This window comes from Erythranthe guttata, chromosome 7 (genome assembly GCF_056151865.1).
Source record: "Erythranthe guttata isolate IM_541 chromosome 7, IM_541, whole genome shotgun sequence".
Taxonomy (NCBI): domain Eukaryota; kingdom Viridiplantae; phylum Streptophyta; class Magnoliopsida; order Lamiales; family Phrymaceae; genus Erythranthe; species Erythranthe guttata.
Window position 1 is genome coordinate 1,713,035 of NC_142539.1, and position 26,947 is coordinate 1,739,981.

At 33.8% G+C, this 26,947-nt stretch overlaps 3 protein-coding genes across 3 annotated transcripts; 2 read left to right on the forward strand and 1 right to left on the reverse strand.

Annotated features, from left to right (window-relative positions):
* Positions 1-4,053: 4,053 nt before the first annotated feature.
* Positions 4,054-7,933, forward strand: LOC105964145 (putative serine/threonine-protein kinase WNK9). Its single transcript, XM_088820619.1, has 7 exons — positions 4,054-4,675; positions 4,770-4,807; positions 4,923-5,150; positions 5,251-5,471; positions 5,984-6,141; positions 6,240-6,669; positions 7,070-7,933. Exons 1-7 carry the CDS (start codon positions 4,610-4,612, stop codon positions 7,711-7,713), a joined length of 1,785 nt encoding a protein of 594 aa, XP_088676745.1. The 5' UTR covers positions 4,054-4,609; the 3' UTR covers positions 7,714-7,933.
* Positions 7,934-10,679: 2,746 nt separating this feature from the next.
* LOC105953324 (uncharacterized) lies at positions 10,680-17,724 on the forward strand. The gene is made up of 8 exons (XM_012976987.2): positions 10,680-13,570; positions 13,922-14,051; positions 14,203-14,285; positions 14,575-14,810; positions 15,537-15,623; positions 16,043-16,142; positions 16,319-16,511; positions 16,835-17,724. The coding sequence occupies exons 1-8, from the start codon at positions 11,411-11,413 to the stop codon at positions 17,440-17,442; spliced, it is 3,597 nt and encodes a 1,198-aa protein (XP_012832441.2). The 5' UTR covers positions 10,680-11,410; the 3' UTR covers positions 17,443-17,724.
* A 93-nt stretch (positions 17,725-17,817) lies between these two features.
* Positions 17,818-19,268, reverse strand: LPA19 (photosystem II 11 kDa protein-like protein). The gene is made up of 3 exons (XM_012976988.2): positions 18,953-19,268; positions 18,352-18,767; positions 17,818-18,090 (listed from the first exon to the last, which is right to left on the reverse strand). Exons 1-3 carry the CDS (start codon positions 19,017-19,019, stop codon positions 17,953-17,955), a joined length of 621 nt encoding a protein of 206 aa, XP_012832442.1. The 5' UTR covers positions 19,020-19,268; the 3' UTR covers positions 17,818-17,952.
* Positions 19,269-26,947: the final 7,679 nt, after the last annotated feature.

A 26,947-nucleotide genomic window follows, 5' to 3' on the forward strand; every position in this document is an offset into this window, starting at 1 on the left:
AAAGTATTTCAATATCCATCGCTGTAATAATATTTAGATGATTAGAAAGAGTCGAGCAGTCATCGGTGATGATTGTGGGCCCACCCCCGAAAAGTTTAATGCATTAACCAAACATCAAATAAGACATAATTGTTTAACTAATCACCGCTTATAAGTTCTTAACAACCAAAAATCAAATAAAAAATAATTGTTAATGACCGATCGTAGTTTGGCTATTTGTATACGAACTACGACAACTTCGAAATTTCATCCCTCGTGTCGGGAAGGATCGAAATGTCAGTTATCAAACCAACTGTAATATATCAATTCAACACCAAATACGCTCGACTATTTTTCCTTCCACGACAAGTGCTTGTGCTATGGGAAACCTTAATAAAATAAAAGTGTAACATAGGTTTACTTTTTTCCGGATTCTTTTTCAGATGTTCGTATCGGAACTTCTGAGATGCTACTAGCGTAATGATCGGAATACGGAGAATATTGCAACTGACCAGAAACTGCAAACGTAATCGTGTCATTGATTTCCATAGGTTTGGCAGAAACAGAATTTCTCCAAGTGATACTATTGGCTGAACTCCTATTTCGGAGAAGCTAATCAAGTAAGGCCTCGTTTGGTTGCTGCCAAGATAAGATTAAATAATCTAACGAAACTCAATTAAGTTGTGTGTATATACATGTGGACTTACCATTCAGTGGCGCAAACGAAGACGTGGAATCAATTGGAGGAGATCGAGAACACGAACAATGGCTCTGATTACGGAGGCGTTTATGATCAGCACCGCCACACGATCGCCGCCGGTGCAGCTTCAATCGGCTATTATTTTCCAGATTCTCTACTAGTTTTTTTGGGTAATTTACGAAGAAACCCCTAAACTTAGGCTAAATTATGAAAAAAACCCCACATATTAGTAATTATCAATCCTCACCCCACCCCCGACATTTGTTTCCTGTCTTACATCGACCTCCTTATCATATGATTTTTCATACAATCTTTTTTATTCCGGTGAATATTTCGTGAAAATTGCTAATTTTATGCAAGCAAACGTAACATTTCTTTATGTTAATTTTTTTAAAACAAAAAATAATCTCAAAGGGGTAATCGTGATACCAAAAGGTTGTGATTTTGGTATTTAAGAAGAATAAAAATTTCGTGTAAAGGCCCCGAAAACTTAAATTTGTGTCCTAAAAATGTTGCAGGGATAAAATCGGCATTTTTTCGATATCCCACGACTCAAAAGGATTATTTGAAAAATCACACCATAAATGTTAGTGGACTTTACGCAGGAGTTATCTATCGGCGACTTTCTTTATCATTTGAGCCTTCTTATAGCGAAAACTTTCGTTTATCTCGATACTTGCCATTCATCGGGCTTTGGCCTGATGGGCTTAGTTCACATCTATCACTAAGTCTTGGCCCAATAATTTTGGGTAATGAAGGGTTCGGCCCAATATTACCGAACTGACCCTCATCAAAACTAATAGCATATAAAAATGAAATAGAAATATATACTGCAAAAATTAGTGCCATAAAAATTTTAGATTAATTAATAGGAATGACCCTAATAGTTATCCACATATCATTGGTGCCATGATTGAAACTTTTTTCTACCTTTATGCTCCAAAAACCAAACATGCATATATGTGGAGCCACACAATAAAAGATAGATCACTAATCCACTTATTCACTTTTATCAATCACTAGCATATTATGATTTTCATGACTAATGTAAGTCATGTAAATATAATCACTTCGTTTATCCGATGAAGTACACTGGGTAATTTTTAACTATTAACGTGGTGGAATAACTTTCGACTGAGCACACATATACTTAGATGTATGTATAATTATGCGCAGATCATTAATGGTTAATATTTAACAATCACCCAATATATTTCACCGAGTGTGGCATCAAATAAATCGTAACGATGTAAATTGACCTACTATTGTGGTATTGCCAATCTTTCCTATTAATTCATGTTTTTCTCTTTCATCTTTATATAAAGATGCCCAATTTTCAAAAAAATATATATATATATATATAGCGTGCATTGAATATTAGTTAGATGTCACAAAATTTGGAAATTTCCATTTCTGCATGTCTCTTTTGACTTCATGCATGTGACCTTGCATGTGCAGATGTGCTTATATATTTTTCAATCATGCACACATCAAAATATATGTAAATTAAATATTATATATATATATATATATATATATATATATATATATATATATATATATATATATATATATATATATATATATATATATATGATATTGACAAGTATCTACGTGTATATTTTATTATGGATGGATCAAATGCATATTTAAATCTACCGTACGTATGTATCCTTGATCACCTTCCATTAAAAAAGAAAAAGTAAAACAGAAAAGCAAATGTTCAAACAAGTATATATATATATATATATATATATATATATATATATATATATATATATATATATAAAAGCGCACACACGTATAAGTGTGTGTAAAACATATGATTTTGCTTCTTCATAGGTTTTAAGACAAGAAATTAAAGGTAGTTTGGTAAGTGAGTAGACCAAGAAAAAAGTTTACGTGTACTTTAAAACCACTTGATTATTTACACTGAGTGGATTTGAATTGTAAATTTGATTAAATAATGATTAATTAAGCACACAAACACATATATGTGTGCGCGATTATATGTAAATTTTGGTTGCGAACCACCATAACAAATCACATGTGAAGTAATTAAGCCAAGTTTTTTAAAATCAATTCAACATAATAATATTGATAATATGATAAGTATAATTTTCAAAAATATAAGTTGCACACTTTAGAAAGTTATACTCTTCTAGAAGCAAAGCAAGAAATAGTGTATTACACGTAGTTAATGCATAGCTGACTCTACAGTCAATTGTAAGTCTAATTAATTAGGTGAACCATTAAATAATTCAGTTGATAATTATATATATTTAATCTATACAAGTACAGATGATGATCTGTTGTACGTAAAAGTACAAGACTTTTATCATTTTCCCAACTCATCAATGAAGAGAAACTTCCTTTATTTATTTATTTATTATTATTATTATTTATTATTTATTTATTTTTCTTTCTTTTGCGTAAATGGCACTTTATTTTTTTGGTCAGCAAACACAACTCTTGAAATTGATTATTTGGAAGACTTTCTCGAGGGGTAGGTAAAGTCATTATTATTTTTAAATAATATATTAATTAATTTTGGATTTGCATATCTCATTATTGACCATATGGAGGCACATTTCAGCTTGTTTACAACTAATATTCTGAATTTTATTTTTTTTAGTTATTACATGATAAAAAAATATATAATAATATTTTAAAATTAGTGTGAGACTTGGTTCTATTTAAGTTCCAGGCTTTATTCTAATTGGTTGGGCCTTGGCCAAAATGAATTTTTAACTAATTTTAGGGTAAATTACGAACACATCCCTGAGGTAAGGTTAAATTACGAAAAACTCACTCATGTTTGAACATGGGTAATTACAATCAACCACACAACTATAAATTTTTCTTACATTTTCACCCATGCAATGTTAAATTTAGTGGAATCTTCTAGATTATCTGGATTATTCTCCAGTTTATACCCATTTTAACCTATTCGAGCTCCACATTCCAAAACAAGATGATCATAAGATGTGTCTCTTAGCTTGTAAATTATCAGATTGCAGTGCATAGGAAACTGCATTTCTGCACAAAACGAGTACAAACAAGAGAATATTCCACGGAGTCTAGAGGATTTGTTTCCTTAAGGATTGATGTGTAAGAAAATTCATAATTAAGAAGTGATTATAATTACCAAAACAAGAGGGGGTTTTCTTCGTAATTTGACATTTATTCGGGGGTGGTCGTAATTTACCCTAATTTATAATAGGACAAATGCCAGAATCAGATCCACAATTGTCCGAGTATCTTTTGGGAAAGAGAAAAAAAGTAAATAAACTACTCAATTTTCACGACAGGAAAAAGCGCTTTCCCCACTAAAACACGCTTTCTTAAATATAATCCATCTCTTACCAAAATCCGTACTAAAATATCCCTGAAACCCCCACTTGCGCCACTGCCAAAGTCCCACATTATTAAATTGAATTAAAATCCAATTTATTTACAATTCGTAGTTTTTTTGGTCCCTCCCTCCCTCCTCTTGCTTAGCTGTTTTCAGGCCTGTCTTAAGAAAAAAAAAATAAAAAATTATATGCTTACATATACATACATATAATCGGCGTGTGTGTGTGTGTGTGTGTGTGTTTGTTTTACAGCTCTTGTTGTACATTAGAAAGAAAAGGAGAGGTGGTTTTGTCTGGATTTTGAAGTCTTGTGGTGTTTTGAGGGGAATATTAAATATAATTTAATTATTAAAAATAAAAAGTAATAAAAAAAAATGTCCTTTTGATGGATTCCCCTATGCATCTGCTTCCACAATTAAAATCATTCTAATACCATTTTTGGTGTTTTTTCTGGTTTATTTATTTATTGTGGATTTGTGGGCTCATCATCCCTTTCACTTTCTCTCTCTAAAAAAACCAGAGAAGAAAGAAGAAGATAAGTTAGAGTGAGAAAATAATTTCAAGACTTCAAGAAATGAATGGTGCCATTGTTCTTGATTCTGAGTTTGTTGAAGTTGATCCCTCTGGCAGATACGGAAGGGTATGCTCAATTTCCCCTTTTCCTCCCAAATTCAATTTTTTTGCAACTTATTTTTCATGAATCTGATTTTTTTTTTTTTTTTTTTTGTGTGCAGTATAATGAAATTCTGGGAAAAGGGTCTTCAAAGATAGTGTATGTATTCATTATCATACATTAGATTCAATAAAAAAATGATCTTTACCTCTGTTTTATTCATTAAAAATTTGATCTTTAATTTACATTGATTTATTAATCTGTTGGTGTGTAGTTATAGAGCTTTTGATGAGTATGAAGGAATTGAAGTGGCATGGAACCAAGTGAAGCTGTATGATTTCTTACAAAGCCCCGAAGATCTCGAAAGGCTGTACTGCGAAATCCATCTCCTTAAAACATTAAAACACACAAATATTATGAAATTCTACACTTCTTGGGTGGATACATCCAATAGGAACATCAATTTTGTCACCGAGATGTTCACATCCGGCACTCTCAGACAGTAAGTGTTCTCGTAACTATTCTCGAAAAATCGAAAAAAAAAAGATCGATTCTTGATTTTGGATAGTGCAATCTTGACGATTTTCGGACAATTCGATAAGGTTTAGGATGAGGCACAAGAGAATCAATGTTAGAGCAATCAAGCATTGGTGCAGGCAGATCTTACACGGGCTTCTCTATCTTCATAGCCACAATCCTCCGGTTATTCATCGGGACCTGAAATGCGACAACATTTTCATTAATGGTAATCAAGGCGAAGTCAAAATCGGGGATCTTGGTCTTGCGGCGATTCTCAGGAAATCCCACGCCGATCGGTGTGTCGGTGAGTTATAACTAAAGGTCTCGTTTGGTTGGGTAGATTAGTCGTGATTGATTAAAGAATTGGACTTTGTTTGATGTTTGGTAAAATTCAATAATTTTCTCATGGCGTATCTTGCCTTTAAGGTCTCGTTTGGTTGGTAAGATTAGACATGATTAAGTAAATAATTGGACTTTATTGGATGTTTGGTTAGTCTAATAATTTTTAGGGTCGGCCCGTAAATGTGAAAAAAACGGCTCTAATCTCGACTATGGTCTAATAATACAATCGGGTTTTCACAAGATTATTTAATTTTATCTTGGCTAATCATAGGAACCAAACGAGGCCTAAGGAGATTATGTAATCTTATCTTGGCTAATCATAGGAACCAAACGAGGCCTGAGGAGATTATTTAATCTTATCTTGGCTAATTCTTATCTTAAGAACCAAACGAGGCCTTAAAATATATAATCATAAGCCATTATCAAGATTAGAAATCAAATTGGTTTGATTATTTGTATTTTTTTATTTATCAGGAACACCGGAATTTATGGCTCCGGAGGTGTACGAAGAGGAATACAACGAACTAGTCGATATTTACGCATTTGGCATGTGCGTTTTGGAAATGGTCACATTCGAATATCCGTACAGCGAATGTACCCACCCCGCTCAAATATACAAGAAAGTGATGTCTGTAAGAAATCGAGAACCCCCATAATTAAAATTTCTACGACTAATTCAAAACTTAGTAACAATACATTATTTTTTTTTCTTTTTTCGTTTTGTTCTTAGGGAAAAAAACCGGATGCTCTCTACAAAGTTAAGGATCCCGAAGTGCGTATATTTATCGAGAAATGTTTAGCTACGGTTTCCGATAGGCTTTCTGCATGGGAGCTTCTTAATGATCCGTTTCTCCAAATCGATGATTATGGTTATGATTTGAGGCCGTTGAATTTTCATCGAGATTACGATGAAGCAGGCCCCATTTTAAGGCAGTCTCTTATGGGTCATAGCGGAAACAGTTCTTTAGTCAACGGTTACTCGGGTTATATATGTTACGAAGAATTGGATTCACACTCGCTTGAATATGAAACAACTAAGATTAATTTATTCTCGACACAATTAGATGAAGATGATTTCGAAAATGTGGATATTAGTATCAAAGGGAGACGGAGCGAAGACGGAACTATCTTTTTGAGACTCAGAATTGCAGATAAAGAAGGTATTTTTTTTTTAATAATTGAATTGGAATATATACGAGATTACTATATTATAATTATTGATGTTACCGAAAAAAAACACTATATTATTATTATGTATTTTATATTTTAGGTGACTAAAAAATTTGGAACTTTTCGAATTATAGCTAATTCCGATCCAAAAATTTCCGATTTTGGAACAAGTTTTTTTCGTTCTAATTTCCAAAATTCTGTTTTTTCCATTTTTTCTGGAACATAATTGGAATTAGTTTTTCACTTCCGAAAAAAAATCGGAATTTTTCCGCAAGTGCTAATTCCGATATGATCCGCCCAATTTCCACTTCCAATTTTGTTCAAACTGTCGATTTTTTTTTTTGAAATTCCCTCTATAATAAATGGTTAAACATTGTTTTTTTTTTCCAGATCATTACCGAAATATTTACTTCCCTTTCGACACGGAAACCGACACCGCTCTAAGCGTTGCAACCGAAATGGTGTCCGAATTGGACCTAACAAACCAAGACGGGACTAAAATAGCCGAAATGATCGACGGCGAAATCGCTTCATTAATACCCAACTGGAAAACCGAATTCGCCCTAGAAGACACAAATCATAAATTCTGTCATAGTTGCGCTTCGGATAGTAGTACTTCTTACAAGCCAGCTGGCAAGAGCCTCAAAGTTCTAGAATGTACGAAAGACGGATGTGGGTCCGGGTCCATACATGGCCGGTTCGAAGAGATCACTTACCAAGTCGAAGATTCCCTAGTGGGCCCCACCGATCAAGAAAATGAAACGTTCGATCAATTGGCAGAAAATAAGGATATAAGGCAGGAGCTGATGTGGCTCAAGGCCAAGATCAAAGATAATTCGAAAGGGTACAAGGATGACTTTGAGCTTAAATTGCCTCCTTTAAATTCCGAAATAAACGTGGTTAATCAAATGGTGTATAATTCTTGTAGTCCGGTGCACCTTGCCACAGCCAAGAATTTCTACGCTGGTGAATGGGTCCCAGATTCGATTCACCGGGCAAGTTCTTTGCCGGTTGATTATGCTACGGGTTTCTAGAAATTTTTTTTTTCTTTTTTCGTGGAGCTCGTAAATTGTCGAATTTTCAAGTGGAAAAGTTGCTCATGATCAAGTTCACTTGGATTTGATATGAGTGGATGTATATTGCAATCTAATTTTATATAGCAAAAACAGTATAGAAAAAGGTGGCATTTTCTTGTATTATATCTTGTGGAGCAAATGTATACATTCATCTTGTAATAAGAGATTTCATTTTCAAGTATTTGGACATCTACAATGGTTGGAAGCATTTCCATTTCGATTTTATTCTTTTCCGAAAATTTGTATTTTTAAAATTTTCAAAAACAAAATCTCCGAAACAATTTCAAATGTTTCTGTCTCTTTCAAATATGATTTGACTGTAATAGTAAAAAGATTTACCTATTCCACTAAAAGAAATTCACTATAAAATAAATAAACATCACTTTATTTTTCAAAATTCTTCTAAAACACTGTTTTCAAACATTTTTAAACATAATCTGACTGCCGCGTTATAATATAAGGGCAAATTACGGCCACCCCCCTGATGTATGGTCAAATTACGAAAAAATCCCCCTTGTTTGGGTAATTACAGCCACCCCCATCCTTTTAAATATTTTTACGTAAAATTTATGTAATTTGGTCATTTACCGAACCAAATCGTATATTTTGTTCGGTAAACGGTATGAAATGTTGGCGTGCCGAAATTTTGGTCCGGTTTTACCGAATTAGCATCCCTAAATTTACCTCTGGAGGGGTCTTTTCGTAAGATAAATACATAGTTGAGGGGGTGGCTGTAATTACCCAAACATGAGGGGGGTTTTCGTAATTTGACCATAGCTCAGGGGGTGGCCGTAATTTGCCCTATAATATAATTATAAACCCTAAAAATGCTTCCAAACATTGTCTAAATATTTGCAATAAATAGTCAACGATTTGAGGTTGAAATATGTGGCATAAATCTTCTTGAATTTTTCTTCAAATTTTGTGACACTTGTTGTCCTTCTCTATCAAGGAAGAATTAGTTGTGGTCCATTCCACCACTAGAATATAGACTCGTTGATAAATATGCCCAATTTTGCCCTATAGTTGATAAATACCTACCTTTAGATATAAGATATTTAAGCCCTCTATTATTTAAAGTTATATATATTTGGATGAATTATTTAATTGTGATATTTTACTATGCTTTGTTTCTTAAGGTCAAATGGTGCAAGCATTTTCATGGAGTGTGACAAACAAGAGGATTAAACAAGGAAGCAACAAGTGTTTGTAAGTGAAGACATAAAGTTGAAATCATTTTGTTTTTTCTTTTAGAGTAAGTTGATTTAACTTTATAAAAGAAGACTTCTAGACTTAGAAAAGACATCATAACAACATCCTATTTAGTCACATACTTCCTATCCAATGTGGCAAAATAATTCAATCTCATTTAATATATCGAAATGATATTTACAGAGTGAAATTTGACATGGCACATAGTTAGTTCAATAGTTATTAGCCTTTTATATTTCAGAACCTTATCTGTCGATAACTCTATCGATCCAAAAAATCTCTCGACACTGATTTTTGTGCTTTTAAAAAAAAAATATGTGTTGTTCAACACGGATCCAAGTATGGATTCCGTGTTGACCAACATTGGATATCATAATTGGGATAATCGTTGTCCATTTAATAACGTGATGAAGTTCAACTTTTGTTACATACAACCAACATTTTCCATATTTGCATGCTTATTAGTAAAAGGGGGTTTATTAAATGAATTAATAAGTTGTTCCATAGTGACACGTATACATCATCAACACTAAAAGCAGATTCCTTTACAAAAGATAATAGTCTTCCATATAACCACTCATATATGATATATCCACTTGTCACACCAAAACTCAAACTATATCCCTTTTTTTTTTATTATAAATTTTTAAGTTTAATATTTTTAAATTAATAATACTAATTCTTTCAATAGGTAAATAATTTTTTTTTACATAATTAACATAAGTAATACAAAATTATATTGTTTGTTTCTTATAAAAAGTCGGTTGATCAGGTACTAGCCGATCAAATCAAATTTTCAAGATTTTAGAACCAAGTGACCCATATCTACATGAGTAGGTTGATTATCGACCATAATTTATAAGTCGGAAATACTTCAGTTTATAATTATAACTATACTCTTGATATTCTATTTATGTATTTGAAATTATAATTAATACCGGCATTAAATTTTACTTATTATGTTTACTCAATTTTTTTTTTTACTTATTATGTGATAATTATTTAAAAAAAATTAACTAAAAGTTATCAAAATAAAGAAAAAAAAAAAAAATCCAACACCAAAGGAATAGAAATACCGAGTAAGCCCATATAACTCGTTAAGCCCAACTCAGTTGTGTCCTACCACTCTCCACAATAATTATATTAATTGGGCTTAGCCCATTTGAATGGTGTTATTTTTAATTTATTTTATTATTTATTATTATTATTCTTATTATTAATTAGGGTAAATTACAACCACACCCTGAGGTATGGCCGATTTACAAAAACCCCCCTCTTGTTTGAGTAATTACAACCACCCCTAACTATAAATCTTCTTACACATCCACCCTTGCAGTTTCAAATTCAGTGGAATCTTCGAGATTATATGGAATATTATCACTTTTTTACCCGTTTTATCCCATTCGAACTCTACATTTTGAAGCAAGATGATCATAATATGTGTTTTTTGGCTTGTATATATCAGATTCTAGTGCATCAGAAATTGTATTTTTACACAAAACGAGTACAAACTAGAGCACATTCCACGAAATTTATATGATTATGTTGAATTTAACACCATAAGGTTGGAGGTGTAAGAAAAAATCATAGTTGAGGGGTAGATGTAATTATCTAAACAAGAGGGGTTTTTTTGTAAATTGATCATACCTCAGGGAGTTGGTTGCAATTTACCCTATTAATTATTATGATGCAGAAAATGAAAAAGAGAAAAAGAAGCACAGAAGCTTCTGAAAAAACCTGACTACATTCAATCAGAGTTCTGTAGCAGCCTGCCCAAATCTAGAATCTTTTTACCCCCTTGGATTCCCATTACCTTTTTTACCACAGTAATTACATTTTTCCATTAAATTAACTTTACATAAATTACTGCTTTTCTTCCCCCCAATTTTTCATCAAAGAAAAAAAAAATCACTAATTTGTAAAATGAATAATTGAAATTTATTTTTATTTTCCCCTTTAATTATTTCAGTTTTTCCTCCCTCCCTTTTCCGCATTCTTCTGCCGTGTAGTGGGAAAAAGAAAATTACAGGGAGGAATCTGCAATATATATATATATATACACACACATATACTTACACAAAAGTCGATAGCAATTTCGTTTCGTCGGTTTCTTCGCTTATTTTTTTTTTTTTTTTTAATTTTCTCCCATCGCAATTGTTCTGCCGGAAATTGACGTCATTTGATCTCGGATTAAACGCGCACCGATTTTTCCGGCGAGGTAGAGAGATTGATTGACGCGAAATTTCGTTAATTCTTTTTTTTTGTTACATAAGAATTTGGGTGGGCTTTTGGTTTTGCTTCAGATCTGGTAATGCTAGACTGTACAATTGGGAATCCATGTCGATTTTTTTTCAATTTTTCGGTAATGTAAAGGTGAATTTGGTCGGAATTTCGGCACGAGTAGGAAATTGAAGAGTTTTTCTTATGTAGTTGGTGCGTGAAAATGGAAGGTAGTGTAAGATCAGGTGGTGTGTTGAAGAAGAAGAGTTCATCAGGGTGTTTGATTATCAAAAAGAAGGTTGATAATCGGAATTCAGGAGTTGGGGTTTCGAGTGTTAACATCACGGAGAAAAAGCGGCCCAGATTAGCTGCGAGTGATGATTCGAGTGCAAGTGATGAAGACGAGTCGTTGGAGTTTATGAGGCGAAAAGTAAATGATAGTAGATTGCATAATGGCTCGATGGGGTATAGAAGAAGTGAGATTGAAAACAGCGAGTACGATATGAACAATGTCGGGTTAGATATTAGTGGGGAGAGGAAGAGGAGTAAGGTAGAATCATTCGAGTTCGACGAGTATGATGAATTTGATAGAAAGAGGGTGAGAAATGAGTATGAAGAGGGCAGGTTTAAGATGGTTGAGCATATGGGTGGTGAGAATGCAAAGGAATTTGTGACTGGGTCGTCGCGTAGGAATTGGATGGTGGATAAACGGAAGCAAAGTTCGTATATTCATGGCTCTAGTAGTGGAAGGATTAAAGGGGGCGAACACGGTGGTTTGAGGAATAAAGGGTTTGAGTTGGAGGATGATGAATCACAATTGCCAATTTCGTTGGTAAGGTTGAAGTATGAGGAGACTGCCAAGGAACCAATCAGGGTGCAGGGGAAAAACGGGGTATTGAAGGTTATGGTGAATAAGAAGAAAGGGATGGATTTACATTCTCATCATAAGAAGTATGATCGTAGGGAGGTTGACGAAAGAGCAGGTTCCAGGTCGGAAGACGTTTTAAAGAACTTGTCGCCACCACTGCCTGTTTATCGAGCTTCGAAAGCACTTGAAAACCGAGCTTTGTTGGTTGACAAGGAGAAAACTATTGAGAGGAAGAAAATTGAGGTGAAGTTGGAAAAAGTGAAACCGGTTTTGAGTAAAGGTATAAAAGCTATAGAGTCGGAAAGTGATGGTACTGATACTGCACTTAAACTGGCACCACCAGGTCTGCGAGTTTGTAGCTCAAAGAAAGTAGTGAAAATGGAGGAAGAAAGAGCACCTTCTGAGAATGTCACCCCTGTTGTTAAAGTGAAAGACGAGAAAGAAGGGAAAGCGAAGCGTGGTGGAAGTACGGAAAAGCAAATACTGCGAGAAAAGATAAGAGGAATGCTAATTGATGCTGGGTGGACTATTGATTACAGACCAAGAAGGAACAGAGACTACTTAGATGCTGTGTACATTAACCCTAATGGAACAGCATACTGGTCGATTATCAAGGCTTATGATGCCCTCAAAAAACAGTTGGACGAAGACAGTGCTAAAAGAAAACTTGATGTGGGTTCTCCTTCATTTGCTCCCCTATCTGAAGATCTGATAAACAAACTCACAAGACAAACCAAAAAGAAAATCGAGCAAGAAATGAAAAGGAAGCGGAAAGAAGAAGGCACGACTAAGAGTGCTAAGAGATCTGCTGTTAGAGATGGTGGAGAGAGCTCAGACAGTGACCAGAACGAGGAGAGACTGAGTTCCTATAAGAAAGATAATTGCAAGTCACAGAGAAGCAAGTTGCTAGAAGTGGATCGGGAGAGGAGTGATGATGATGTAAGCGATGATTCGCCTGAGAGGAGTCTCAGAAAAGTGAAAGTCGGAAAACCTTGTATTGCTTCCAGTGCTAACGTCTTGCAAGGAAGAACAAGTAAAGTAATTGGGAGATGCACACTTCTTGTTCGTGGTTCTGATGGATATGTTTCATACAGTGGAAAGAGAACTGTTTTAGGATGGCTTATTGACTCTGGAACAGCACAGTTGAGCGAAAAAGTGCAGTATATGAACCGTAAAAGGCATCGGGTGATGCTAGAAGGTTGGATCACAAGAGACGGTATACACTGTGGGTGCTGCAGTAAAATCCTTACAGTTTCGAAGTTTGAGGTGCATGCTGGCAGCAAGTTACGTCAGCCTTTCCGGAACATATTTTTGGAGTCAGGAGCATCCCTTTTGCAGTGCCAGATTGATGCCTGGAATAGTCAAGGAGAATCTGCACGTCGTATTTTCCATGCTGTTGATGTCAATGGTGATGACCCGGATGATGATACCTGTGGTATCTGCGGTGATGGGGGTGCTTTGATCTGTTGTGATAGTTGTCCTTCGACTTTTCACCAGATCTGTTTAGAAATACAGGTATTTATTACATGGTTCTTGTGGTTATGCTCATTAGTACAGAGTGTATATGGTTTCGTATATGCCCTCACTTTATCTTAGAATAATCTGGAGTTCTTGTTAGGAGGAAAGCAGAAATCTGCTTTTAATTTGCTCCGAAGTAATATTGCATACACTTCTATTTTAAGTGAATAATGTACTGCAAGATATGTTAGTCAACACTCCCCCCCCCACCCAGATGATACACTCTCGCAATAGTGACGAGAGATTATAAAATGCTTAACTAGTCATGTTTTCGCGTAAATTATATTTTGTATTTACTTTTTTTTTTCTTTCTTGGAGGTTAAGTACTTTCTTCTCAATCTATTTCAGATGCTTCCGTCAGGTGATTGGCATTGTCCAAATTGTATATGCAAATTTTGTGGGGATGCCAGTGAAAATGCTTCAGAAACCGATACTAGTGGTGACGAACTTACCAAATGCAGCTTCTGCGAGAAAAGATGTAAGTGTTTTTATGGGTTTGAAATTCTCTGTGTAGCTTTGTCTCTTATTTTCTATCTTTCTGTATATCTCATAAACACACATACAAATGAATTTTTTCCTTTAATGAGTTAAAACTGAAAATGCCGTTCTTGTTATATTGTTTCTTATAGATCACAAATCATGCAGTCAGAGGATGTATGCTCTACCTACGAGTTCAAATGCTTCATCTTTCTGTGGGATTAAGTGCGAAGAGGTATTGTTTCTTCATTGAATTAAAAGCTAGAACTATGTATTCATTCCAAAATGTTTTCGTGCTTTGTTCGGGTAGCCCTGAGGCCCAAATGAACATCTTAGAAACGACATTCCAAAATGTTGAAGATGCAGTGCAGTAGGGTTAATCTTTGCCATCAAGTTTTCAATTCCGGAATTTCACATCATTGACTAATACTTAGATTGCTTGAATTGTATATGCGATATGTTGTTCTCTATTTTCGCTCAATGATGGGGCTTCAGAATAAAATTCTCTTCTTTTGCTTCTTCAGCTCTTTGATCATTTACAGAAGATTCTTGGAGTTAAACATGAACTGGAGGCAGGATTTTCATGGTCATTTATTCAGCAAACAGATGTTTCTGATACCCTGCATCCTCTGTTTCCTCAGAGAGTGGAATGCAACTCCAAGCTAGCTGTTGCATTATCTGTTATGGATGAGTGTTTTTTGCCCATTATTGATAGGAGGAGTGGGATTAATATGATTCGTAATGTTCTCTATAACTGTGGGTAAGCCCTTATTTACCATGGTAAAGCATATATGAAAAGACGTGTCTGTATATATAAACATACATAACATATTTTATCCGCCTCATTTATGTTGCACCACACTGCTTGGACATGCTGGAAAATGGTGATGTAACTTTGTGCGACACGTAAAAATATGGTTTTGGCCTCGTCTAGACATACAAGATAACACACACACACACACACACACACACACACACACACACGCATATATATAGAGAGAGAGAGTGAAACACTTTCTGCCTCCAATCTTCTACTTTACGTTTATTGGATTATTGGGTCCCCAGGAACAAGTTTATGGACATAAAATTGGTACTGTCTTGAACGTTATTTTCAACCACAAATGCCTTGTAAGCATTGGATCCTTGACTATATGTGAGATGTAAGCCTGTGATTATGTTTGTGATGCTGAATTTGTTTGGATGGAGCGTTATCCTAGGTGCAGAGGTGGACTAAGTGAGGTGAGTAATGAGTGAAAGTCTTACTTAGTGAGGTTTTGTTGATGAGGCCAAGAGCTTTTTTCTTATGTGATCAAGAACCCAAAAGTTTGCAATTCGTGTAATGGATCGTCTTAAATTGAAGACTAAAATCTGAAAGTGAAACATGTGATATCTGAAAGTGAGAAGTGTGTGTGTGTGTGTGCGCGCGTATGCTGTGTGTGCATGCAAATGCATTATAGTACTTATAACTAATATTTGTGCTTTGCAGATCAAATTTCAACCGTCTGAACTATAGTGGATTCTATACGGCAATTTTGGAGCGAGGTGATGAAATAGTTTCTGCAGCGTCTATAAGGTAATAAAACAATGTTTGACATTAATGGTCCGTCTGTCGTAGTGAAATAAAATTAAATTACAGGTTTAATAATCGTTAATACATACGTGAATGGACTATGACTTACCAATTATCTCCTAATCATGTTTCTTCATTTTCTTTCTAATCTTTGTATTGTTCTACAATGATCAGTAGTCTCAGATTTATTTTAATTTACTCAAGTAATGGTTTACTGCAACCTGGTTTCTTATTAAGTTATGTATCTCTTTAATTATCTGCCTCAATTTACTGGTACCAGGTTTCTGCACAGTGTTCTATTGATAATTCTACTTTTCTTATTGAGTAAAAATGTCCTATTCCTTTTTTATTTTCTTTTCATTTTTTTTTAGTTTGTCCTGAAAGGAAACCCAATCTGATCATATGATTATTCATCTCATTAGGATCCATGGAACCCGTCTAGCTGAGATGCCGTTTATTGGTACTCGTGAACTCTACAGGCGGCAAGGAATGTGCCGGCGCCTTCTATCTGCAATTGAAACTGTAAGAATATTGTATTGGTCTTGCTGACCTGTCATGTCCTACGAAGTGTGCTTACTTCTGAATTACGGCCCCTTTTGACAGTTAAATTCACCCCCCCCCCTCCCACCAACCCCCACCCCCACCACACATTTTTCTGTGTGCCCACATTGATTAATAATCAAGAATTGCAACTCCAGGAACTCCGTTCTCTTAATGTTGAGCACTTGATTATTCCGGCCATATCAGAGCATATGAACACATGGACTACAATTTTTGGTTTCCATCGACTTCACAATGTGCTCAAGAAGGAAATGAGGTCCATGAATATGTTGGTGTTTCCAGGAACAGATATGTTGCAGAAACGGTTGATGGAGCAAGAAAGTTCCGATGGTAATCAAATATGAACGAACTCTTTTTGCTTCAGAATTAGTTTTTTTTTTATTATTAAAGTTTAAGGAAATGTTTGGCCTTTTTTGACATTCTTTACATTGTTCCCCTAAAATTAAAATATGACTTTTAGGGGGAGAAAACTACACAATCTGTTTGCTATTCTTATTAAAATCACACGAAACGTCACTTTATTTTTCAATTTTTATTTCCAAATGCCTTTCGACATAGTTATCATATTGTGAGTTTCATAGCCCCAAAAGGGTGCAAAATATTGTCTTTAAGTTATGTTAACTTTGCCTCTGAATTCATCCTTTCAACTGTAGGTATGAAGGTTTCTGAATCAACCGAGAATCAAGATCAACCCAGATTGCCCGTTTTGGTAGAAAAAACTGACGTTGATTCATCTAATGAACATGATAATAAGCAGACAAGTGACAGTTCTGGATTCTGCCATAACTCCAAGCCCAATAGCAAAGTTAACGGTCTCGGTTTAATTAATAATCCAGCAGCTACTATTGCTTCAGATTCTGTTTGTAAATCTGATATCATTCTTGCTGTTGAGGCTGTCACAGGCAACACACGCAAAATTGAATCTCCTTGTCTGAAATCTACTCGTGATTCTTACGGCAAAACTCCAGTTGCAGCCGAGGGTATTGGAAAGCTAAATAACCCTTTGTCTTTAGATAGCGCAGAAATCGTAAATAATGGAGAACATATTGCATCTTTTTCTACAAGAGTTGTTGAGGATCAGCCGAGAGAGCCTACTACGAAGAGTGAACTTCTAGAAGCTTCCATTGATTCTGCTGCCACCTCTGATGAAAATGATAAACATGGAGTAGAAAGCAAGGTACCTCTTGTGATCGATGAAAAAGTTGCTTCTCGTGTTTTCTCTTCTGAAGACACAGAATCTACTGATAAAAACAGCGGGTAGTTTACCCTCAGGTTTTCTTGAAATTGGTTAAATTATTTTTATCGTTCGGAAGCAGTTCTTGAATTACTAGGGCTTTTTTTTTTTAGATAGATGCCGAGGGTGAGCAGTAAATGAAATTGGTTGATAGATTTTTTTAGTTATTCGGGGTATGCCGATAAAATTAGGAAAAAAAAAACAATTAGCTTTTGTCCGAAGGACGGACATATTTATTCTGTACCACATTGTTCGAATATCGGCCCACGAAGCCTCTATAAGAATGTGATCAAATAACATTAAGTAGCAGCTCGAATTGTAGCCTCTGTGGGTTCGATAAATGTCTCGATATTCCACGTGTTGTAGCATTTATAATGTCGGAATTGTGAACGACAACTATAATAACCTCTGTAACCGAGTTTTATTCTGGAAGAGAGTTATATAGGCCCATTAATTAAGGCTATATATACATGAAATGAAGGGTAAATTGTACCTAACAACACAAATAGGTTCATTGTGTTTACACCGAAAGCAATTTCACAAAAAATCTTCTGCTGTGTTGAGATCACTCAATATTTCGGACCTGACTTCTTCCGGAAGCGATGCAGACGGGCCCGCTTTCGAGTAAAAGCCGGCAAGAGATCTTATCGCCTTTTCGATCATAACATAGGATTCCTACAAGCAACAATGTCCAAACGTTATAAAAAAACATCGCTCTTTCATTTCATATTTTAAGCTTAAAAAAGCATACAAGAAACTCGTAATGAAAAAAAAGTAAGGATTTTTTGCGGATTGATATCAAAACGGTTGCAAAAGACTATTACGTATTATACATAGTTAGTAACACACGAAATCTAACTTACGGAGAAACATAAGCACAAATTATCAAAGGTTGTTTCTTGACATGGTAAAATTATTTTGAAAGAAACTTACTACCTCATTGACAACTGTCTTTTGGCCGCTCCAACTACTCAAATATTCCCGGATCGATTCCTTTGCTGCATCAGCTGTTCGTCTGAACTTAGCATTGTTCTTTGTATCCTCGTTTACCGATTCACGAAGTGTTTTCACAACCTCTCTAGCGGATTTCAAGTAAGCCTTTGGCAGAACTTTACCCGATTTTGTTTTCTCATTAGGATCGAACAAGGATTTCAAAGCCCCACCTAAACCCTCGTCTTCTTCCTCGGTAGCATTCGAGTTCTTCTCATCGGCATTTGCTGGTAACAACATTAGCTCAGAGCTCAAGTTCAAGAATGCAAGTACAGAAGCAGAAGAACCTCCAATAATTAAACTTCTACGCGGCGACTGTTCCTCAAACGAAAGCATGGCACGACACCCGGATTGAAACCCCTCTGTTACACAGTTAAGAAGATCAGTAGAAAGAACATAGATTCCACTGAGGCAATTTGTCGAACAGTTGGTGGGATGGCATTGATTAACTTGTGGATGCAGATACAAGACTCAATTACAGAACAAATTATATAAACATGAACACGTTAGTGATTGTTTCTAGAGAGAGAATATATAGAGAACTCACTATTGTATCTTTCAGATGATTTGGAAACGGCGAGTGGGCACATTCTTGCTGAAGGGAAAGCTGCCATTTTTAATTACCTTTTGAAAATTTTAAACGATATTCAGTAGCAGCTTCTTCTTCTTCTTGTTCATACTAAGTTACGAACAAAATCCGTCACTAAAAACATGTGGTTGGGTTGGGTTGTGGTGCTTGCAAACAGCAGTTTTTTCTCCAGTTATCCGTTGAATACTCTGTCGGGGATTTCATGAGAACCTCGGGGTAAAATAGTCAATGTCAATCAATAAAGTTATTTAAGATTTTTTAGTACGCTTTTTTTTTCCAGTGAGTGTTTTTGGTGCAGTGTGTGTTTTTATTTTTAGTGTGTGTTAGTGTGTGTTTTCGGTGTAGTTTGTTTTTATTTTTAGTGTGTGTTTTCGTGTAGTGTGTATTTTCGGTGTAGTATGTGTTTTTACTTTTTAGTGTAATGTGTGTTTTCGGTGTAGTGTGTGTGCTTTTTTTGTAGTGTGTTTTTTTTCCAGTGTGTTTTTTCGGTGTAGTGTGTATTTTTATTTTCTGTGCGTGTTTTTTGTGTTGTGTGTATTTTTTTTTAGTGTGTGTTTTCGGTGTAGTGATTTTTTTTAAGTGTGTGTTTTTATTTTTAGTGTGTGTTTTCGGTGTAGTGTATTTTTTTTTCAGTGCTGGTTTGGATAAAATTAGTGGAACGTTCAAAAAACTTATTCACGATCAAAATCACCAAAAACTATAAACTATATAGTACACATATTTTGGGTAAAATTGGTAGAACGTCCAAAAAACTATTTCCCGATCAAAATCACCAAAACATGTATGTTATAGTACACATATTTTGGATAAAATTGGTGGAACGTTTAAAAAAAAATTTCATGATCAAAATAAACCTAAAACTGTACGCTATATAGTACACAAATTGTGGGCAAAATTAGTGGAATGTCCAAGAAACTATTACACAATTAAAATCAACAAAAACTGTATGCTATAGTACACAAATTTGGGTAAAATTGGTAGAACGTCCAAAAACTATTTCACGATCAAAATCACCGAAAACTGTATACTTATAGTACACAAATTTAGGGTAAAACTGGTGGAACGTCCAAAAAACTATTTCATGATCAAAATCACCAAAAACTGTAATCTATAGTACACAAATTTTGGACAAAATTAGTGGAACGTCCAAAAAACTATTTCACGATCAAAATCGCAAAAAACTGTGTGCTATAGTACACAAATTTTGGATAAATTGGTGGAGCATCCAAAAAAACTTTTTTACGATAAAAATCACCAAAAACAGTAAACTATGATACACAGATTTTGGGTAAAAGTGATGGAACTCCCAAAAAAACTTTTTTCACGATCAACTCACCAAAAACTATATACTATAGTACACAGATTTTGGGTAAAACTGGGGGAATGTCCAAAAAAAAATTTCATGAACAAAATCACCAAAAACTGTATGCTATAGTACACAGATTTTGTGTAAAATTGGTGGAACGTCAAAAAAACTATTTCACAATCAAAATTAGCAAAAACTGTACACATAGTACACAAATTTTGTGTAAAAGTGGTGGAACGCCCAAAAAACTTTTTCACGATCAACTCACCAAAAACCGTATACTATAATAGTACACGGATTTTGGGTAAAATTGGTGAAACATCCAAAAAACTTTTTCATGATCAAAATCACAAAAAAACTGTATGCTATAGTACACAATTTTTGTGTAAAATTTGGGAACGACCAAAAAACTATTTCACAATCAAAATCAGCAAAAACGGTATAATATAGTACACAAATTTTGGGTAAAATTGGTGGAACGTCCCAAAACTATTTCATAATCAAAATCACGGAAAACTGTATACTATAGTACACAGATTTTGGGTAAAATCGGTGGAACGTCCAAAAAACTATTTCATGATCAAAATCACCAAAAACTATATACTATAGTACACAAATTTTGGATAAAATTGGTGGAACATCCAAAAACTAGTTCACGATCAAAATCGCCAAAAACAGTATGTTATAGTACACAAATTTCTGATAAAATTGGTGGAGCATCCACAAAAACTTTTTTACGATAAAAATTACCAAAAACTGTACACTATAGTACACAGATTTTGGGTAAAAGTGGTGGAACTCCCAAAAAACTTTTTCACGATAAACTCACCAAAAACTATATACTATAGTACACAGATTTTGGGTAAAATTGGTGGAACGTCCAAAAACTATTTCATGATCAAAATCACGGAAAACTATATTAGTACACAGATTTTGGGTAAAATCGGTGAAACGTCCAATAAACTATTTCATGATCAAAATCACCAAAAAATGTATACTATTACACAAATTTTTGGCTAAAATTAGTGGAACATCCAAAAAACTATTTCACGATCAAAATCACCAAAAGTTGTATGTTATAGTACACAAATTTTGGATAAAATTGGTGGAGCATCCAAAAATATTTTTTTACAATATAAATCACCAAAAACGGTACATTATAGTACGCGGATTTTGGGTAAAAGTGATGGAACTCCCAAAAAACTTTTTCACGATCAACTCACTAAAAACTATATTCTATAGTACACAGAGTTTGGGTAAAATTGATGGAACGTCCAAAAAACTTTTTCATGATCAAAATCACCAAAAACTGTATGCTATAGTACACATATTTTGTGTAAAATTGGTGGAACGTCAAAAAAACTATTTCACAATCAAAATTAGCAAAAACTGTATACTATAGTACACAAATTTTGGGTAAAATTGGTTGAACGTCAAAAAATTATTTCATTATTAAAATCACCGAAAACTGTATACTATATATAGTACACATATTTTTGGTAAAATTGGTGGAACGTCCAAAAAACTATTTCATGATCAAAATCACCAAAAAACTGTACACTATAGTCCACAAATTTTGGGTGAAATTGGTGAAACGTCCAACAAACTTTTTCACGATCAAAATAACCAAAAAACTGTATACTATAGTACACAGATTTTGCGTTAAATTGGTGGAACCTCCAAAAAATTATTTCACAATCAAAATCAGCAAAAACTGTATACTGTAGTAAACAAATTTTGGGTGAAATTGGTGGAACGTCCAAAAACTATTTCATGATCAAAATCACCGAAAACTGTATATACTATAGTACACAATTTTGGACAAAATTGGTGGAACGTCCAAAAAACTATTTCACGATCAATATCACAAAAACTGTATGCTATAGTACACAAATTTTGGATAAAATTGGTGGATCATCCAAAATTCACGATAAAAATCACAAAAAACTGTACACATAGTACACAGATTTCGTGTAAAAGTGATGGAACGCCCAAAAAAAAAATTCACGATCAACTCACAAAAAACTTTATACTATAGTACACATATTTTGGGTAAAATTGGTGGAACGTCCAAAAAACTTTTTCATGATCAAAATTACCAAAAACTGTATGCTATATACACAGTTTTTGTGTAAAATTGGTGGAACGACCAAAAAAGTATTTCACAATCAAAATCAGCAAAAACTGTATACTATATTACACAAATTTTGGGTAAAATTGGTGAAACGTCCAAAAACTATTTCAAGATCAAAATCACTAAAAACCGTATACTATAGTACACATATTTTGGGTAAAATTGGTGAACGTCCAAAAAACTATTTCATGATCAAAATCACCAAAAATTGTATACTATAGTCCACAAATTTTGGGTGAAATTAGTGGAACGTCCAAAAAACTTTTTCACGATCAAAATCACAAAAAACTATATACTATAGTACACATATTTTGTGTAAAATTGGTCGAACGTCCAAAAAAAACTATTTTACAATCAAAATCAGCAAAACATGTAAACTATAGTACACAAATTTTGTGTAAAATTTGTGGAACGTCCAAAAACTATTTCATCATCAAAATCACCGAAAACTATATACTATAGTACACAAATTTTGGGTAAAATCAGTGAAACGTCCAAAAAACTATTTTATGATCAAAATCAAAAACTGTATACTAGTACACAAATTTTGGAAAAATTGGTGGAACATCCAAAAAACTATTTCACGATCAAAATCACAAAAAACTGTATGTTATAGTACACAAATTTTGGATAAAATTGGTGGAGCATCAAAAAAAAACTTTTTCACGATAAAAATCACCAAAAACTGTACACTATAGTACATAGATTTTGGGTAAAATTGGTGGAACGTCTAAAAAACTTTTTCACGATCAAAATCACCAAATACTGTATGTTGTAGTACACATATTTTGGGTAAAATTGGTGTAATGTCAAAAAAACTATTTCACAATCAAAATCAGCAGAAACTGTATACTATAATACACAAATTTTGGGTAAAATTGGTGGAACGTCCAAAAACTATTTCATGATCAAAATCACCGAAAACTATATACTATAGTAAATAGATTTTTGGTAAAATTGATGAAACGTCCAAAAAGCTATTTCATGATCAAAATCACAAAAAACTGTATGTTATAGTACACAACTTTTAGATATAATTGGTGGTGCATCCAAAAAAAAATTCACGATTAAAATCACAAAAAAACTATACACTATAGTACAAGGATTTTGGGTAAAATTGATGAAACGTCCAAAAAACTTTTTCACAATCAAAACCACCAAAAAATGTATACTATAATACACAGAATTTGGGTAAAATTGGTGGAACGTCCAAAAGACTATTTCACAATCGAAATCAGCAAAAATTGTTACTATAGTACACAATTTTTTGGTAAAATTGGTGGAACGTCCTAAAACTATTTCATGATCAAAATCACCGAAAACCATATACTAAAGTATACAGATTTTAGGTAAAATTGGTGGAATGTCCAAAAAGTTATTTCATGATCAAAATCACCGAAAACTGTATACTATAGTACACAAATTTTGGATAAAATTGGTGGAACGTCCAAAAAATTATTTCATGATCAAAATCACCGAAAACCATATACTAAAGTATACAGATTTTAGGTAAAATTGGTGGAACGTCCTAAAACTTTTTCATGATCGAAATCACCATAAACTGTATACTATAGTACACAGATTTTGTGTAAAATTGGTGGAACGTCCAAAAAACTATTTCACAATCAAAATCAACAAAAATTGTGTACTATAGTACACGATTTTCGGATAAAACTGATGGAGCATCCAAAAAAAAAATTCACGATAAAAATCACCAAAACTGTACACATAGTACACATGTTTTGTGTAAAAGTGGTGGAACGCCCAAAAAACTGTTTCACGATCAACTAACAAAAAACTGTATACTATAGTACACAAATTTTGGGTAAAATTGGTGGAACGTCCAAAAAATTTTTTTATGATCAAAATCACAAAAAACTGAATGCTAGTACACAGTTTTTGTGTAAAATTGGTGGAACGACCAAAAAACTATTTCACAATCAAAATCAGCAAAAATTGTATACTATAGTACACACATTTTGGGTAAAATTGGTGGAACATCCAAAAACTATTTCATGATCAAAATCACTGAAAACTGTATACTATTTTGGGTAAAATTGGTGAAACGTCCAAAAAACTATTTGATGATCAACATGACCAAAAACTGTATACTATAGTCCACAAGTTTTGGGTGAAATTCATGGAACGCCCAAAAAAAAATTTCACGATCAAAATCACCAAAAACTGTACACTAGTGTACACAAATTTTGGGTAAAATTGGTGGAACGTCCAAAAAACTTTTTCACGATCAAAATCACCTAAAACTGTATGCTACACATATTTTTGGTAAAATTGGTGGAACGTCCAAAAACTATTTCATGATCAAAATCACCGAAAACTGTATACATAGTACACAAATTTTGGATAAAATCGGTGTAACGTCCAAAAAACTATTTCATGATCAAAATCACCAAAAACTTTATACTATAGTACACAAATTTTGGTTAAAATGTGTGGCACATCCAAAAAACTATTTCACGATCAAAATCACTAAAAACTATATGATATAGTACACAAATTTTGGATAAAATTGGTGGAGCATCAAAAAAAACATTTTCACGGTAAAAATCACCAAAAACTGTACACTAATGTACACAAATTTTGGGTCAAATTGGTGGAACGTCCAAAAAACTTTTTCACGATCAAAATCACCTAAAACTGTATTCTATAGTAAACATATTTTGGGTCAAATTGGTGGAACGTCCAAAAAACTATTTCACAATCAAAATCATCAAAAACTGTTTACTATAGTACACAAATTTTGGGTACAATTGGTGGAACGTCCAAAAACTATTTCATGATCAAAATCACCGAAAACTGTGTACTATAGTACACAGATTTTGGGTAAAATTGGTGGAACGTCCAAAAAGCTATTTCATGATCAAAATCACCAAAAACTGTATAGTATAATACACAAATTTTGGATAAAATTGGTGGAACATCTAAAAAACTGTATGCTATAGTACACAAATTTTGAATATAATTAGTGGAGCATCCAAAAAAACTTTTTTCACGATAAAAATCACAAAAAATTGTACACTATAGTACGTATACTATAGTCCACAAATTTTGGGTGAAATTCATGGAAGGTCCAAAAAACTTTTTCACGATCAAAATCACCAAAAACTGTATACTAATGTACACAAAGTTTGGGTAAAATTAGTGGAACGTCCAAAAAAAATTTTTACGATCAAAATGACCTAAAACTGTATGCTATAGTACACAGATTTTGGGTAAAATTGGTGGAACGTCCAAAAACTATTTCATAATCAAAATCACCGAAAACTGTATACTATAGTACACAGATATTGGATAAAATCGGTGTAACCTCCAAAAAATTATATGATGATCAAAATCACAAAAAACTGTATACTATAGTACACAAATTTTGGATAAAATGTGTGGAACATCAAAAAAAACATTTTCACGATAAAAATCACCAAAAACTGTACACTATAGTACACAGATTTTGGGTAAAAATTGTGGAACGTCCAAAAAACTTTTATACGATCAAAACCACCAAAAACTGTATGCTATAGTACACAAATTTTGGGTAAAATTGGTGGAACGTCCAAAAAACTATTTCACAATCAAAATTAGCAAAATCTGTATACAATAGTACCCAAATTTTGAGTAAAATTGGTGGAACGTCCAAAAACTATTTCATGATCAAAATCACCGAAAATTGTATACCATAGTACACTGATTTTTGGTAAAATTGGTGGAATGTCCAAAAAACTATTTCATGATCAAAATTACCAAAAACTGTATACTATAGTACACAAATTTTGGGTAAAATTTGGTTTAAACGTCCAAAAAACTATTTCACGGTCAAAATCACAATAAGTTGTATGATATAGTACACAAATTTCGGATAAATTAGTGGAGCATCCAAAAAAACTTTTTCACAATAAAATCACCAAATACTGTACACTGTAGTACACAGATTTTGGTTAAAAGTGGTGGAACGCCCAAATAACTTTTTCACGATCAACTCACCAAAAACTGTATATAGTACAGAGTGTTGGGTATCGGACACGTGTACGCAGCGGAAAACAAAAATTTTATGGGAATTTAAACAAATTTAAATCACATAATCACATGCCCGGTAATTATAAACAATTAATTGCGTACCTTTACGCTTCCAGCGAAATTAAAAACGACAATCATGCGAATTATTTAATCGACATTAAATCAATTAGCATGCTCGCATTAAATCATTTAACGTGCTCATAGTAAATCATGAATTTCATTTAATCAAATAAAACATACAAATTCGTAAAACCTACTACGAAATGATCATGAATAATTTAATCTAATTAAATTATAATCTAACGAATACCGAATGCGAGAATTACCTCTTGAAGCGTGAGGTTGGCGCACGAAACGAAACAAGATTGACACGGAAACCATTTCGTGCAATCCGGGAGCGGCGACGGCGAAGCAGCGGCGGCGACGGTGGGAGATACGACGGCGCGTGAGGATCACGCGCTGTCTTCGGGCGGCGCGTGGG

Bases quoted from the DNA above. Each gene is read 5' to 3' on its own strand.
- LOC105953324 (XM_012976987.2), top strand. From the start codon at position 11,411: ATGGAAGGTAGTGTAAGATCAGGTGGTGTGTTGAAGAAGAAGAGTTCA. The intron at 13,571-13,921 runs GTATTTATTACA...AATCTATTTCAG, and splicing joins AGATCTGTTTAGAAATACAG to ATGCTTCCGTCAGGTGATTG. The intron at 16,143-16,318 runs GTAAGAATATTG...TTGCAACTCCAG, and splicing joins TTCTATCTGCAATTGAAACT to GAACTCCGTTCTCTTAATGT.
- LOC105964145 (XM_088820619.1), top strand. From the start codon at position 4,610: ATGAATGGTGCCATTGTTCTTGATTCTGAGTTTGTTGAAGTTGATCCC. The intron at 5,151-5,250 runs GTAAGTGTTCTC...CAATTCGATAAG, and splicing joins ACATCCGGCACTCTCAGACA to GTTTAGGATGAGGCACAAGA. The intron at 5,472-5,983 runs GTGAGTTATAAC...TTTATTTATCAG, and splicing joins CCACGCCGATCGGTGTGTCG to GAACACCGGAATTTATGGCT.
- LPA19 (XM_012976988.2), bottom strand. From the start codon at position 19,019: ATGGCAGCTTTCCCTTCAGCAAGAATGTGCCCACTCGCCGTTTCCAAA. The intron at 18,768-18,952 runs GTGAGTTCTCTA...ACTGTGTAACAG, and splicing joins ATCATCTGAAAGATACAATA to AGGGGTTTCAATCCGGGTGT. The intron at 18,091-18,351 runs GTAGTAAGTTTC...TGTTGCTTGTAG, and splicing joins AAAAGACAGTTGTCAATGAG to GAATCCTATGTTATGATCGA.